Source organism: Aethalodelphis obliquidens, unplaced genomic scaffold (assembly GCF_003676395.1).
Source record: "Aethalodelphis obliquidens isolate GAN/ISIS:26980383/991018 unplaced genomic scaffold, ASM367639v1 scaffold53, whole genome shotgun sequence".
NCBI classification, from domain to species: Eukaryota; Metazoa; Chordata; class Mammalia; order Artiodactyla; family Delphinidae; genus Aethalodelphis; species Aethalodelphis obliquidens.
This window is the reverse complement of record NW_020837997.1, coordinates 5,855,537-5,871,500: the sequence shown is the minus strand read 5'-3', so window position 1 is coordinate 5,871,500 and position 15,964 is coordinate 5,855,537. Positions and strand designations below refer to the sequence as shown.

Genomic DNA, 15,964 nt, shown 5'->3' with positions numbered 1-15,964 from the left:
TGGGGCTGGCAAGGGGACAGTGGCCACAGTTGGGACAGGAGAGAGTCACAGTTTGGGTAAGGGTCTCAGTGTGGCCAGGTTGGGTAGAGTATGGGCATCCTTTGCAGCAGGAGACGGTATAGGACAGGAAAGGCATGATATGGGCTGCGGAGAGGTCAGGGTCAGGGTAGGGTCAGGATAGGCAGGCTGCTCAAAGGTCAGGATTGGGTGGGGGGACTCTGTCTAAGTCCACAGTGCCTGACCTCTGAGACCCGCTGATAAATGGATGCATGAGGGGCCAGAAACAGGTGCCCAGCTGGATACCGGTTAGGTGGATGGCAGGGCTGGGGCGTTCACCCTGGTGCTCCCTGGCTGCCCAGTTCCCCTTCTAGCAGAGGCTGCTGATTTCATCTGTCAAACCAGAGTCCAGGCTCCTGGCTGGTCCAGCTACTTCTCTGTCCTTGTGACTCAGCCTCCTGAGTAAAGATTTTGATTCCATTCAGGCCTGGGTTCCCGCTTTGATGGGCAGTTTACTCAACCTCATTGAGCTTGACTTTCCTCTTCTGTCATATCTTTTCCCCTACTATTTATTTACTGAGGACCTGATGGTTAAGAACACGTGTTTGGGAGCTGAACTGACTGAGCACCAATCCCATTATCATCTCTCAGCTTCCGTTTCCTTGTCGGCAAAACGGGGATAATAATAACTCCTACCTTCCAGGGTTTTATACAGAGTAGATGATTTAATTAATACCCATTTAAAAAAAAAAACTTAGAATAGTGTCTGGCACATGGTAGGCACTCAACTTTGTCCTAATCTGTTTTCACTGAATTTTGCCGCTTAACAAACCTGCAAGATACAGGGGCTGTGCCTCCCTTTTGCAGATAAAGAGGATCAGGGGAGGAAAGCAACTTGGTAGGAGGGTCACCTACTAGGTGGCAAATCTAGCCTTGTACTCACGACACCCCTCACACTCCCTTCCCTGAAGGCTTGGAAAGCACGTTAGTTTCGGCTTCTGAAAGGCACGTCCCAGTGTTGTGCAAAGAGCAGCCTTGCCTAATGCAGGGCACAGGGCTCCCAAGTAGAAGCAGACTTTTAGCTGGTGTGGATGGCTTGCTGCCCCTCCCCTATATGGCTCCCCCAGCCTTGACACAGCTTTGAGGGCCTGGCCCATCTCCCCAGCTGCATGTGGTGGAGGAGGGACTCTCCTGCCCCAGCCCCTCATCTCACCTCTGTCCCTGGCTCCTTGGACCCATCTTGTGTCCTGTCAATGCCCCTAACACACACACAGCACCTCCCCAGCCTCACCCATAGCTTCATAGGCCAGGATGTCTGACCGTCTCCACCAGGAGCCCCCACAGGTGAAGATGACTGCTCGGATGAATTCACGGCCGCAAAGCTTCACTCCGTAGGGTGCTGCCTGGGCCTCTGTCCACAGCTCCCCAGCCAGCACCCCCATGGCCAGCAGCAGCAGCAGAGGACGTTTGGCCATGCTGGACAGGGCTGCCTGAGATGTGAGAGGCGGCACAGCAAGGCAGCTTCCTGTGGTTGGTGCCGCCACCGCCTCCTGGCCCCCCATTTATACATCTTAGCTCCCCCCTCTTGTCATGCCTGTCCTGGGGGAGCGAAGTGACCTCCTTTATCTCCACTAGCAGAGAGGAGGCAGGCACGCGGCCCCCTCCACCCCTCCAGCACTGACCTTTCCCGTTTCCCGGACCAAGCAATAACCTTTCACCAGGGATGGGGTGACGTGGTCCAGCTCACTGTCATCTTCAACAGAGAGAGGTGAGAAGGCCTCCACTTAGCAGAGACCAGGAACCCAGACCCCCACCAGACTGGGAGAGAGGGCACAGACAGCCCCCCATCACCACCATACTGCTAGGGTCCCAGGCCTTCTCCATAATAACAAGAATAATGAGTGCTTACACAGTATGCACTGTGGGGCCAGGCACTGCTCTAAATATGTATATTTGTTTAATTGATTTAATCCTCCCAACAGCCTATGATAATAGTTCTCATTTGAGCAAGTCTCAGAATCTCCTGGAGGGCTTGTTAAAACACACATCACTGGGCCCTATGTGCAGAGTGTCTGAAAATCTGCATTGACGACAAATTTCCAGGCCATGCTAATGCTGCCGGTCCAGAAACCACACTTTTTTTTTTTAACTTTTTTTTTTTTTTTTTTTTTTTTTTTTTTTTTATGGTGTGCGGGCCTCTCACTGTTGTGGCCTCTCCCGTTGTGGAGCACAGGCTCCAGACGCGCAGGCTCAGCGGCCATGGCTCACGGGCCTAGCCGCTCTGCGGCATGTGGGATCTTCCCGGACCGGGGCACGAACCCTTGTCCCCTGCATCGGCAGGCGGACTCTCAACCACTGCGCCACCAGGGAAGCCCTTAACTTTTTATTTTATATTGGAGTATAGCCAATTCATAATGTTGTGATAGTTCCAGGTGCACAGCAAAGGGCCTCAGCTATACGTACACATGTATCCATTCTCCCCCAAACTCCCCTCCCATCCAGGCTGCCACATAACATTGAGCAGAGTTCCCTGTGCTATACAGTTGGTCCTTGTTCAGAAACCACACCTTTAAGAGCCACTGGACTATGAGACTAGGACAAAGACTGTCTCCAGGTTACAGGTGAGGAAACAGAAAAGTGACCTAAGGTGCCCAAGATCAGCTAGTAAGTGGAGGTGGGAGTTGGGGTTCAAACAGAGCCTCTGGTTCCAGAGCTCATGCTCTCCAAGGGAAAAAATATTTTTTTTAATTTTTATTGGAGTATAGTTGATTTACAATGTTGTGTTAGTTTCAGGTGCACAGCAAAGTGAATCAGTTATACATACACATATATCCACTGTTTTTTTAGATTCTTTTCCCATATAGGCCATTACAGAGTATTGAGTAGAGTTCCCTGTTCTATACAGTAGGTCCTTATTAGTTATCTATTTTATTTATAGTAGTGTGTGTATGTCAGTCCCAATCTCCAAATGTATCCCTTCCCCCAGGGAAAATTTTTAAGGATTAAAAAATACTGTTGGGACTTCCCTGGTGGTGCAGTGGTTAGGAATCTGCCTGCCAATGCAGGGGACACGGGTTCGAGCCCTGGTCCGGGAAGATTCCACATGCCACAGAGCAACTAAGCTCATGCACCACAACTACTGAAACCCGCGCGCCTAGAGCCCATGCTCCCCAACAAGAGAAGCCACTGCAATAAGCCCGCGAACCGCAACGAAGAGTAGCCCCCGCTCGCCGCAACTAGAGAAAGCCCGCGTGCAGCAACAGACCCAATGCAGCCAAAAATAAAGTAAATTTATTTTTTAAAAAATTGTTATGGGAACAGAGTTTCAGTTTCGCAGATGAAAAGGGTTGTGGAGATGGATGGTAGTGATGGTTGCACGACCATGTGAATGTACTTTATGTCGTTGAACTGGACACTTAAAATGGTTAAGATGGTACATTTCCTGTTATGTGTATGTTACCATAATTTTAAATATAATTTTTAAGTGTTTAACTAATATCATATACAGAGAGGAACTGTCGTGTGCTGGGCAATGTTTAACAGTGGGCTTTCCGGATACAAATAAACTTATTTACAAAACAGAAATAGACCCACAGACAGAAGACAAACTTATCATTACCAAAGGGGAAAGGGGTGGGGGAGGGATAAATTAGGAGGTTGGGATTAACATATACACACTACTATATATAAAATAGATAACCAACAAGGACCTACTGTATAGCACAGGGAACTATACTCAATATTTTGTAATAACCTATAAGGGAAAAAATCTGAAAAAGAATATATATATATATATATATATATACACATATATATAAATGTGTGTATAACTGAATCACTGTTCTATACACCTGAAACTAACACAACATTGTAAATTAATTATGCTTCAATTTTTTAAATAATTTTTAAAAAATATTTCTTTCTTTATTTATTTGACTGCACCAGGCCTTAGTTGCAGCACGCGGGATCTTTAGTTGTGGCATGCGGGATCTAGTTCTCTGACCAGGATCAAACCCGGGCCCCTTGCATTGGGAGCACGGAGCCTTAGCCACTGGACCACCAGGGAAGTCCCTATACTTCAATTTTTTAAAAAATAAATTATTTTACTTTATTTTATTTACTTTTGGTTGCGTTGGGTCTTCATTACTGCATGCGGGTTTTCTCTAGTTGCTGCGAGCGGGGGCTACTCTTCGTTGCGGTGCGCGGGCCTTTCATTGCGGTGACTTCTCTTGCTGCAGAGCACAGGGGCTCTAGGTGTGCAGGCTTCAGTAGTTGCGGCTCGTGGGCTCTAGAGCACGGGCTCAGTAGCTGTGGCACACGGGATTAGTTGCTCCGCGGCATGTGGGATCTTCCCAGACCAGGGATGTCCCCTGCATTGGCAGGCAGATTCTTAACCACTGCGCCACCAGGGAAGCCCCCTATACTTCAATTTTTAAAAATATTAAACAATAACAAAACAAAACAAGTAAACCCCAATGGGCTCTCCGGGAAAAAAAAAAAAGAAAAAGGCCCTGATTTATACCAGTTATAGGTTTCTGGCCAATTTCAAGCTACCAGCGTGATATCAGTGTGATGTTGCCAAATTCCTGAAAAGGTAACAATCAGTTTTCACAAGTCAGTATAAGCCGGCTCCAGGACACCACCAAAATGTGAAAAACATTGCAATTTGCTCAATTTAGAAAATAATGATTTTTTTAAACACCCATGTCATCATTACCCAGATCAAGAAGAAGGACAGTGCCAGTACCACAGATGTCAACCCCCCCCCACCCCGCATCCCCAGTCACAATTTCTTCCCTACAGAGGTAGCCACCATCCTGACTTCAGCCATCACCACTTCTTTGCTTTTTATTCGTTTTTTTTGTTTGTTTGTTTGTTTTTCACCGTGCCACATGGTTTATGCGATCTTAGTTCCCCAAGCAGGGATTGAACCCAGACCCTCTGCCGTGAAGGCTCGGAGTCCTAACCACTGGACCGCCAGAGAATTCCCTGCTTTGAATTAGTTTTAACACCAACCTGGGCATCTCTGAAACAGATAACTGAATCTCTGAAACATAACTGAGTCTATTTCTTTTTTTTTTTTTCTTTTTTTTTTTTTCATTCTAACAAATTGAACTTTTTATCAAAGTTCATACAGATCTGGGCACATACAGAAAAGTGCCCAGATCATCAGTGGACACCTGGAAGAATTTTCACAAACTGAACACACTTCTGCATCCACCCCTCAGGTCCAGAAACAGAACATTCCCAGCCTCCATCCAGAGCAGGGAAATTAAACTCCACCGTCTGGGAGGAGGAGTATGGAAGAATTTGTGGACATATGTTAAACCTATACTAACTGATAAATGCTTTGAGTGAGATGCTTTGAGGCTATGCAAAGATCCTGTTTCCTGTTCCACCCACTGATATTAGCATTCATTGGTGGAGCGTGTGCATTTGCTATTATTTATTATTTGGAATTCTTCTGTAAGGAAGAGTTGTTTCATCTCCATTTATTTACTTGTGCAATTATTTGTTTATACCAATATGGACTCATGAATAGTTATTTTTATTCTTTGGGTTAAAATTCAATACTATTATTATTTATTTCACCACCCAAATTGTTCCAGCTTTGGCCATTGGGAGCTCTTTCAATTGGTCTCTGCTCTAAGCATTTTCTTTCAGGCACTGCTCTTTTGACATGACTATCTCTCTCTGTCTCTGTCTCTCTGTCTGTCTGTCTCTCTGTCTGTCTGTCTGTCTCTCTCTCTCTATATATATATATATACATATATATATATATATTTTTTAAGTACTTCCTTACTGTCTGGCACCACAAGATGTTCCAGGCTCATGTTGCATTTCCCCTGCCCCAGTCCTAGTATCAGCCATTTTCCCAAGGAGCCTGTGTTCCCTTTACTGGAGAGTGGCATTGAGAAGCCAAGAGCTGGATGCTGAGTCTGCTCATTGCTACTGAGGGTGGGAGTTGATGTTGTTGCTTCTGGGCCTTCTCAGCTGATAGCATCACTTAAAAAAAAAAATATTGAGGTAAAATTCATATGAAATAAAATTGACCTTTTTTTTTTTTTTTTTGCGGTATGCGGGCCTCTCGCTGTTGTGGCCTCTTCCGTTGCGGAGCACAGGCTCCGCATGCGCAGGCTCAGCGGCCATAGCTCACGGGCCCAGCCGCTCCGCGGCATGTGGGATCTTCCCGGACCGGGGTACGAACCTGTGTCCCCTGCATCGGCAGGCGGACTCTCAACCACTGCATCACCAGGGAAGCCCAAAATTGACCATTTTAATGTTACATGTACATGCATGTTCATAGTAGCACTAGTCACAATAGCCCAAAAGTGGAAACAACCCTGATGCCCATCAACAGATGACTGGATAAACAAAATATGGTCCATCCATACAACGGAATATCACTCAGCCTAGAAAGGAACGAAGCAATGACACATGCTACAATGCGGATGAACCTTGAAAGCATTATGCTGAGTGAAAGAAGCCAGACACCAAAGGTCACATAGTGGATAATTCCATTTATAGGAGATGTCTGGAATAGGCACACCCATAGAGACAGAAAGCAGACTAGTGGTTGCCAAGGGTTGGGAGGAGGGCGGAATCAGGAGTAATTCCTACCGGTATGTCTCTGGGGTGACGAAAACATTTTGGATCTAGACAGAGGTGGTGGTTGCACAACATTATGAATATACTAAATACCACTGAATTGTTCACTTTACCACGGTTAATTTTATATGTCAATTTCACCTCAATTTATTTATTTATTTGCTTTGTTTTTTGTTTTTGGCCACACCGTGCAGCTTGTGGAGCTTCCCCAGTGAGGGATCGGAACTGTACCCCCTGCAGTGGAAGTGCAGTCCTATTTAATTATTTATATTATATATTTTTAAATTTCACCTCAATTTACAAAAAACAACAATAAGGGCTCTGGTGATGGGCAGAGCGGGGTTCGAATCCCATGTCTGCCTAGTTCCTGCTGTGTGACCTTCGGCAAGTCACTTAAGCTCTCTGTGCCTTGGTTTCCTCACCTGTAAAACAAGGAGGATTCAATGAGTGTGTCAAATTCTTTTTTTTTTTTTTTAACATCTTTATTGGGGTATAATTGCTTTAGCGTCAAATTCTTAAAACAGTCTGTGGCATGCAGTAAGTGCTGTTTAATTAAATGTTATTTCTTTTTTTTTAATTTTTATTTTTATTTTGGCTGTGTTGGGTCTTTGTTCATGCACGAGGGCTTTCTCTAGTTGTGGCGATCGGGGGCTACTCTTCATTGTGGTGTGCGGGCTTCTCATTGGGGTGGCTTCTCTTGTTGTGAAGTGTGGTCCCTAGGCGTGCGGGCTTCAGTAGTTGCGGCACATGGGCTCAGTAGTGGTGGCACACGGGCTCTAGAGCTCAGGCTCAGTAGTTGTGGTTCATGGGCTTAGTTGCTCCTCAGCATGTGGAATCTTCCCAGACCAGGGCTCAAATCCGTGTCCCCTGCATTGGCAGGCGGATCCTTATCCACCGTGCCACCAGGGAAGCCCCTTAAATGTTATGTCTACTTGACACATCCCTTTTGGATTTGAACTTTATTCCTTTGTCCTTTTCTTCATGACAGACTCCTGGCCTTGGTTGCCCCCAAGGCCAAGGCCAACGCTCCAGAAGACAGGGGTCATATCTGACTGTACTGCTTCAAAAGGGCTGATGAATAATATGTTCCCCTCCTTTGCCTCTTCTCCTGGCCACTCTCTACGGATGTACCCTTCTGCCCTTTTCTCCGTATCCCCAATCCTGGCCCAGGGGTTGCTGATGAACAAACACGTCAGGAAATATTTAACTGACTGTCCCAGAACCAGAAGCTTCTTTTGTGCCTCACACAGAATCAGAATTTTGAGCCCATCACAGCTGAGCGCAAATCCCACTTCCTGCGAGCAAGGCGCTGCACCTCTGTGAGTTCATTGGGAAGATGTAGATAATAAGCGTATCTACTTTATGGGGTTGTTTGAGGACTTGGGTGAAATTATGCAAAGTGCTTAGCACTGGGCATGACACCCAAGTGCAGAGGGTTGAATGGTGATCACCTCCTGGTGATATGTCGCAGGACCTGTGAACGTGATCTTATTTGGAAAAAAGGATCTTTGTGGATATAATTAAGGACTCTGAAATGAGATCATCCTGGATTATCTGGGTGGGCCCTAAATCTGATGACAAGTGTTAATAGACAGAGACAGGAGAGAAAAGGCCAAGTGAAGATAGAAGCAGAGATTGGAGGGATGTAGCCAAAGAGGCCAAGTCATGCCAGAAGCCACCAAAAGCTGCAAGAGAACGAAAGATCCTCCCCTAGAGCCTTGGGAGTGAGCCACAGCTCTGCTGACACTTCGATTTCAGACTTCTGGCCTGCAAAACTGTGAGCGAATAAATTTCCACTGCTGTAAGCCACCCAATTGTGGCGAACTGTTACAGCAGCCATAGGAAACTCATATATAAGAATTGGGAAATGTTATCTGCTACCAATATCATTATTGTTACTGTCATCATCATCACCACCATTATCATGGGCAGCATAAAAATGCACTTAAGGGACTTCCCTCGTGGCACAGTGGTTAAGAATCTGCCTGCCAGGGCTTTCCTGGTGGCGCAGTGGTTGAGAGTCCGCCTGCCGATGCAGGGGACACGGATTCGTGCCCCAGTCCGGGAAGATCCCACATGCCGCGGAGCGGCTAGGCCCGTGAGCCGTGGCTGCTGAGCCTGCGCGTCCGGAGCCTGTGCTCCATCCTCAACGGGAGAGGCCACAACAGTGAGAGGCCCGTGTACCGCAAAAAAAAAAAAAAAAAGGAATCTGCCTGCCAGTGCAGGGGACGCGGGTTTCAGTCCTGGTCCGGGAAGATCCCACATGCCACAGAGCAACGAAGCTCTTGTGCCACAACTACTGAGCCTGCAGTCCAGAGCGTGATCCACAACTAGTGAGCCCACGTGCCGCAACTACTGAAGCCCGTGCGCCTAGAGCCTGTGCTCCACAACAAGAGAAGCCACCGCAATGAGAAGCCCGCGCACCACAATGAAGAGTAGCCCCCGCTCGCCGCAACTAGAGAAAGCCCGTGTGCAGCAACTAAGACCCAACACAGCCAAAAATAAATAAATAAATAAATAAATTTATATTTAAAAAAACACCCACAACCCAGATCTTTAAAAAAAAAAGCACTCAAATCTTACCAATCAATCCTAAATAAAGCCATTCTCCTAATTTGTTAACTAATTTTTTTATTTATTTAATTTTTGGCTGTACCAGGTCTTAGCTGCAGCACGCGGGATCTTTTAGTTGCGGCATGCGGGCTCATAGTTGCAACATGCGGACTTCTTAATTGTGGTATGTGAACTCTTAGCTGCGGCATGCATGTGGGATCTAGTTCCCCGACCAGGGATCAAACCCGGGCCCGCTGCTTTGGGAGTGTGGAGTCTTACCCACTGGACTACCAGGGAAGTCCAGTTAATTTTATTTTTGAACAGTTAATACATTCATGGGCTTCAGAAAACGAAAAGTATAAGGTTTATGCTGCAGTATCTCCCTCCCAAGTCTTAGTTCCCCTCTCTTCACCCACAGGTAACCCACTGCTCTTGATTTCCTGAGTATCTTTCTGGAATTTCTGTGCACATATGAAAAGAAATATGAATACAAGTCCTTATCCCTCCACCCCCTCCAACACACACACACACCTGCTTTTACATTAAAGGTAGCATTAAAATGTTGGGTTTTTTATTGTGGTAAAATATATATAACATAAAATATACCATTTTAGCCATTTTTAAGTATAAAGTTCAGTGGCATTAAGTACATTCACATTGTCATGCAATTATCACCATCACCCATCTCCAGAAATTTTTCATCTTCCCAAACTGAAACTCTGTACCCAGTTAAACAGGTACTCCCCATTCCTCCCTCTCCCAGCTCCTGGTAACCACCATTCCACATTTTGTCTCTATGAATTTGCTTTTTCAAGGTACATTGCAAATTGGAACGATAGAGGACTTTCCCTTTGTGTCTAGATTCTTGCATTTAGCGTAATCATTCAAGGTTCATCCATGTGGTAGAATGTGTCAGAATTTCAGTTCAAGGTAACATGTTTTACATATTCTTCTGCACCTTCCTCCTCCACACACTCTCCAACTTAACAACAAATGCTGGAGTATTCCCCTTTCCAAAGCTCTGTTTATGCACCCTTGTCATTTTCTACAGCCGGATGGTATTTTGCCATGTAGATACCCCATAGTTAATTTCACTGCCAGAGACAGACATTTTTTCATTCGTTTGTTCTTAGGTTAACACTGCAGTGAAGAACCTTGCACCAATGTCATTTCACACGTATGCAAGTGTATCTGTATATAAATTCTGCAATGTGAGATTTCTGGCTCGAAGATTATGTGCATTTGTAATTTTTACAGATATTACCAGATTTCCTTCCTTGAGGGTTAGATTAATTCACACTCCCTCCAGCAATGGATAAGAGTCCTGTCTCCCTTCAGCTTCACCAACAGAATATTATCAAACTTTGGATTTTTGCCAAAAGAACAAGTGAAAAGTGGTATCTCAGAGTAGAGAAAATTTGCATTTGCCTCACCACAAGCAAGACAGAACATGTTTCCATATTTCCATGTGTTTAAGAGCTATTTATAGTTTTCTTTTTCCTCTCTGGTCACCTTCCTTGTCCATTATTCTTTCAAGTTGTTGATCTTTTCCTTCCTGATTTCTAGGAGTTTTTTTTTTTTAATTTTTTTTCTTTTTTAAAAAAATTAATTAATTATTTTTGGCTGCGTTGGGTCTTGGTTGCTACGAGCCGGCTTTCTCTAGTTGCCACGGGCAGGGTATACTCTTTGTTGCAGTATGTGGGCTTCTCACTGAGGTGTCTTCTCTTTGTTGCAGAGCACAGTCTCTAGGCGCACAGGCTTCAGTAGTTGTGGCATGTGGGCTCAGTAGTTGTGGTGCACGGGCTTAGTTGCTCCCTGGCATGTGGGATCTTCCTGGACCAGGGCTGAAACCCGTGTCCCCTGCATTGGCAGGTGGATTCTTAACCACTGCGCCACCAGGGAAGTCCCTTGTTTTGTTTTGTTGGCCACTCCATGCAGCTTGCAGGATCTCAGTTCCCTGACCAGGGATTGAACCCGGTCCACGGCAGTGAAAGCCCGGAATCCTAACCACTAGGCCACCAGAACTCCCCTAGCAGTTCTTATATGTTAAGGAAGCTTACCATATGGTTATGAAATGTGTAGTAAATATTTTTTCCCGATTTGTCATTTCTCTAAACTCTTACGATTACTGACCACTAACGTTTATTGAGGATTTGCTACATGTCTGGCTTTGGTTCTTTAAACACACCATCTCTGTTCAACCTTATTGACACCATTTTTCATCTCTAAATACTCTAACACACATTTTCCTACATAATATAATGCCATTTTCACACCTAACAAAATATACAGTCATTCTTCAGTATCATCTTACACCAAAGCGAATGTTAACATTTCCCTGAGTCTCTGAAATATCTGTTCAGAGTTGGTTTAGAGCAGTGCTGGCCAATAGCACTTTCTCTGATGATGAGAATGTGTTTTCCCATATAGTAGTCACTAGCTACATGTGGCTGTTGAGCCCTTAAAATGTTTCCTGTGAGACTGAGGAACTGAATTCTTCACTGTATTTTATTTTACTTTCTTTAAGTTTTAATAGCCACATGGAAAATTACAGGCCAATATCCCTGATGAAGCTAGATGCAAAAACTCTCAACAAAATATTAGCAAATCAGGGACTTCCTGGCAGTCCAGTGGTTAAGACTCTGAGCTTCCACTGCAGGGACTAGGGTCTGACCCCTGGTCAGAGAACCAAGATCCTGCATGCCCTGTGGCTCGGCCAAAAAAAAAAAAAAAAATTAGCAAATCAAATTCAACAATACATTAAAGGGCTCATACCCCATGATCAAGTGGGATTTATTCTAGGGATGCAAAGAGGTTCCACACCTGTAAATTAATCAGTGTGATAAACCACATTAACAAAATGAAGGATAGAAATCATGTGATCATCTCAATAGATGCAGAAAAAATATCTGACAAAATTCAATATCCTTTCCTGATAAAAACTCTCAGCAAACTGCTATTCAGAGGAAATGTACTTAATGTAACAAAGGCCATATATGAGGAGCCCACAACTAACATCATACTCAACACTGAAAGTTTTTCCTCTAAAATTAGGAAAAAGACAAGGGTGCCCACTCTCACTACTTCTATTCAACATAGCACTGGAAGTCCTAGCCAGAGCAGTTAGGCAAGAAAAAGAAATAAAAGGCATCCCCTCCCGTAAAAATAGCCACACAGGACTAGCAATTACCATATAAGACAGTGCAGATGTAGAATATGACTTCCTCACCCAAATACATCTCACCTGTACTCACTTTCTCCATTATTCCCCTCCCACTTGGCCCTCAGCCTTTTGCAGTGTGACATCTGCCCCCCGGCAAATTGCCATGAACCCAGGTCTCACCCCAGCCCCGCTTCTCCCCAGATTCTATCATACCTTCATTGGTTCATGCAAAGCCCTCACCAGTTTAATTTCTGTCCCCTCCATCCCAGATCCCCAATTCCTTGCCCTTCCCAAACCTTTGCCAGCATCCCTAAGGCATTTGCTACGTGTTCTTAAGATGGTAGATAGTCTTAAATAATAGGATGTATCATTTTGTGTGTTTATACTTTTACTTTATATGCTTATACAAGTATGCTGTAATTTGCAAAATGACATTGTGTACTAGATCTCCATCTGTATCCTTTTCAGTGATACATTGTGGGATTTTTTGTTTATTTTGTTTTTACTTTTTTTTTCTTTTTTTTAACCAGATTGAAAGCATTTATTAACTTCTTTCCTTCAGCCTCCTCCCAACAAAAAGTTGTCTTTCCAGAGTTGGGGGGACGGGGAATAGGTTGACACAGGTTCATGTAGATATGCATACACCCCAAGTATTTTCTCTAAAAGCCCAATTATTTAGGGCATTGTCTCTCAGATCTTTGTTATTTTTAAATCTCAGTCCATTCCTTTCTTTTACAAATCTTCTTTTCAGTGCCTCCAGAAATCTTCCATGCGTGAAGATTGTCTTCATGCATCAGATTCATGGATATATTTGCACAGTGTTTATATATCAAACATAAATAAATAAATAAATATATTTCTTTTACCCTACTGTGTACATAGTTTGAAAAGTTAGAAGAACCACCCTGGGATTCCCTGGTGGCGCAGTGGTTAAGAATCCACCTGCCAATGCAGGGCACATGGGTTCAAGTCCTGGTCCGGGAAGATCCCACATGCCTCGGAGCAACTAAGCCCATGTGCCACAACTACTAAGCCTGCGCTCTAGAGCCCGCGAGCCACAACTACTGAGCCCACGTGCCACAACTACTGAAGCCCGCGCGCCTAGAGCCCACGCTCTGCAACAAGAGAAGCCACCGCAATGAGAAGCCCGCTCACCGCAATGAAGAGTAGCCCCCGCTCACCACAACTAGAGAAAGCCCGCACATAGCAACAAAGACCCAACACAGCCAAAAATAAATAAATTTTAAAAATTTAAAAAAAAGAAGAAGAACCAGCCTGCTAATCATTCACTACACCTCATGTTTAATAAGCAGAAATGCACAGGCTTTTAAGATGAATTTCCAGCATAACAGAAGGATATCTTGTTTGCATTTCAATGCACCAAGTGTCAGATTCTTATTTCATTCTCACTGGCACATTAATGGATGGCTCTTAATTTCTTTTTTTCTCTCTTTTAGCAAAACTCCATGAAGACCTCTCACTCTTGGGTCAGGAGCAAGGTTGCCTTATTTTAAAATGCTATAGTGTCTGAGTTTCACTGCAACAGCATCACATTTTTTAAGAGCTACTTTGTTGCTTTCACTGTTAGGTTAGTACTCTATCACTCAGCGTTCTTATTTCATCTTTCTAGTCCCTGAGGGATGGACACCTACATTGCTTCCAACTTCCTGCTTCAATGAGCATTCTTATCTGGTGCAAAACTCAGTGAATATAAAAACTTGGAAGAGAATTACCAAAGTTGTAGTTCTCTCTCAATTTAACAGGGATCCAATAACTGGCTTAAACAAGAGAGAATGTTTGTCTCTGCTGGCAGACAGCCTGGGGACCCTGGTCCTTCTGTCGGTTGCTCCACCATCCTCCAGGGCAGTATCTCCAAGGACATTTGGCTGTGTCTGGAGACATCCTCGTTGTCACACCTGGCAAAGGGAGGGGTTGGGGAGGTTGTGTGCTCCTGGCATGTAGTGAGTGGTGGCCAGGTATGCTGCTCACTACTCTACAGTGCACAGAATAGCCCCCTGCGACAAAGAACAATTTGGCCTCAAATGTCAATGATGTCGCCTGCCCTACAATAGTCCCCACTCTTTTATTTTTTTCTTTTTTGGCCGCACTGCGAGGCATGCAGGACCTTAGTTCCCCGACCAGGGATGGAACCTGTGCCCTCTGCAGTGGGAGCGTGGAGTCTTAAGCACTGGATCACCAGGGAAGTCCCCCACTCCTTTTTGTCATGACTGACGCGTTGAAGACACCAGGACAGTTGTCCTGTAGCACACGCCACCCTTGGGGTTTGTCAGTTGCTTCCTGATGTCATTTAACTTGTTCCTCTACGCTTCCCATTTCCTGCAAACTGGATGTTAGGTCAAGAGACCTGATCAGAGTCAAGTTTAACATTTTGGCAAGATGTGTCCCAGGGGAAGCTATGAACTTCCATTGGTATCACATCAGGAGGCCCCGGAGGCCCAAGGGTTCCTGTACTGTGATGCTCAGCTTCACTGCAGCTAACACTGGTGACAGTCTGGCCTCTGTGATGAAGTCTGCATCCCTACACCTAGTGAACCCTGGGCGTATCTTGCTCCCCAACATCTTCTCACCCGATGTTTGAGAACACCCATCGATGAATACTGCCCAAATCAATTATTTCATTGGCTTCTGCAAAATGGTGATTGTTCTAATTCTCTCATTCCTTCCAGTTTTTTTGGCCATGCCACACAGCTTGCGGGATCTTAGTTTCCCAAGCAGGGATGGGGCCAGGGATCAAACCCAGGCCCCCTACAGTGGAAGCGCGAAGTCCTAACCGCTGGATCGCCAGGGAATTCTCTCCTTCCACATTTTTTAGCTGGCATTCTTAGACTGTTTGGTGACCATGAAAAGTTACTACTGGGAAGGCAAGATCGTGCTTAATTCCTTACTTTTAATTACCAACATTTTCGGAAAGGAGTTGGTTGAGAGCTACTTCCAATGGGTTAATAAGTGTGTGTGTGTTTTAACTTTCAAATCGAGGTATAACATACATAAAGTGCACAGATCTTAAAGGGAGAGCTCAGGGAATTTTTACAGCTATATACCTGTGCAACCACCACCAGATAAAAATATAGAGCATTTCTAATCCCACACTGCCTTCCCTGCCATTAAGTTTTATAATGAGTAATTTTAATTGAAGAAATGATTTCCAGGCTTGATTGTACCAATCTTGGGGGTTCAAGGACTTCAGGAAGGTGGGGAAATGGGTGAGAAGTAAAAATAGGGCTTCTTGGCACTCCCCCACCCAACATGGCTGGCTCTGGCACCCAAACCTGTCTCACAGAAGTAGCTGCAACGGTCGAGCGACTTGTTTTGCCAGTCAGGGTTTATCTCGGGCACCTTCTGCCTGGAAGTCTCATTAATTCTTGGGGCTCAGCTAGTATTTCCAAGCAGACGGGGACTGCCCCTTCTAGTCTTCCATCGAGGGTCACACCCAGGGGCAGAAAAGCACACTGAAAAGTCCCAGAGAAGGAGACAGGCTGTCTGGGTTCTGCTGCCTTCAGTTACATGATCCTAGAGGAGGTACTTTCCCTTCTGAGCCTTTGTTTGCTTACCTGTCAAGTGGGGGGAATATTCTGCTTTGCTGGGTTCTTGGGAGGATTTCGGCAGAATCATCAGACTACC

The 15,964-nt window shown here is 45.0% G+C and overlaps 1 protein-coding gene across 1 annotated transcript; it reads right to left on the bottom strand.

Annotated features, from left to right (window-relative positions):
• Positions 1–1,256: 1,256 nt before the first annotated feature.
• On the bottom strand, positions 1,257–1,611 carry RLN3 (relaxin 3). Its single transcript, XM_027085851.1, has one exon. The coding sequence runs from the start codon at positions 1,557–1,559 to the stop codon at positions 1,257–1,259; it is 303 nt and encodes a 100-aa protein (XP_026941652.1). The 5' UTR covers positions 1,560–1,611.
• Positions 1,612–15,964: the final 14,353 nt, after the last annotated feature.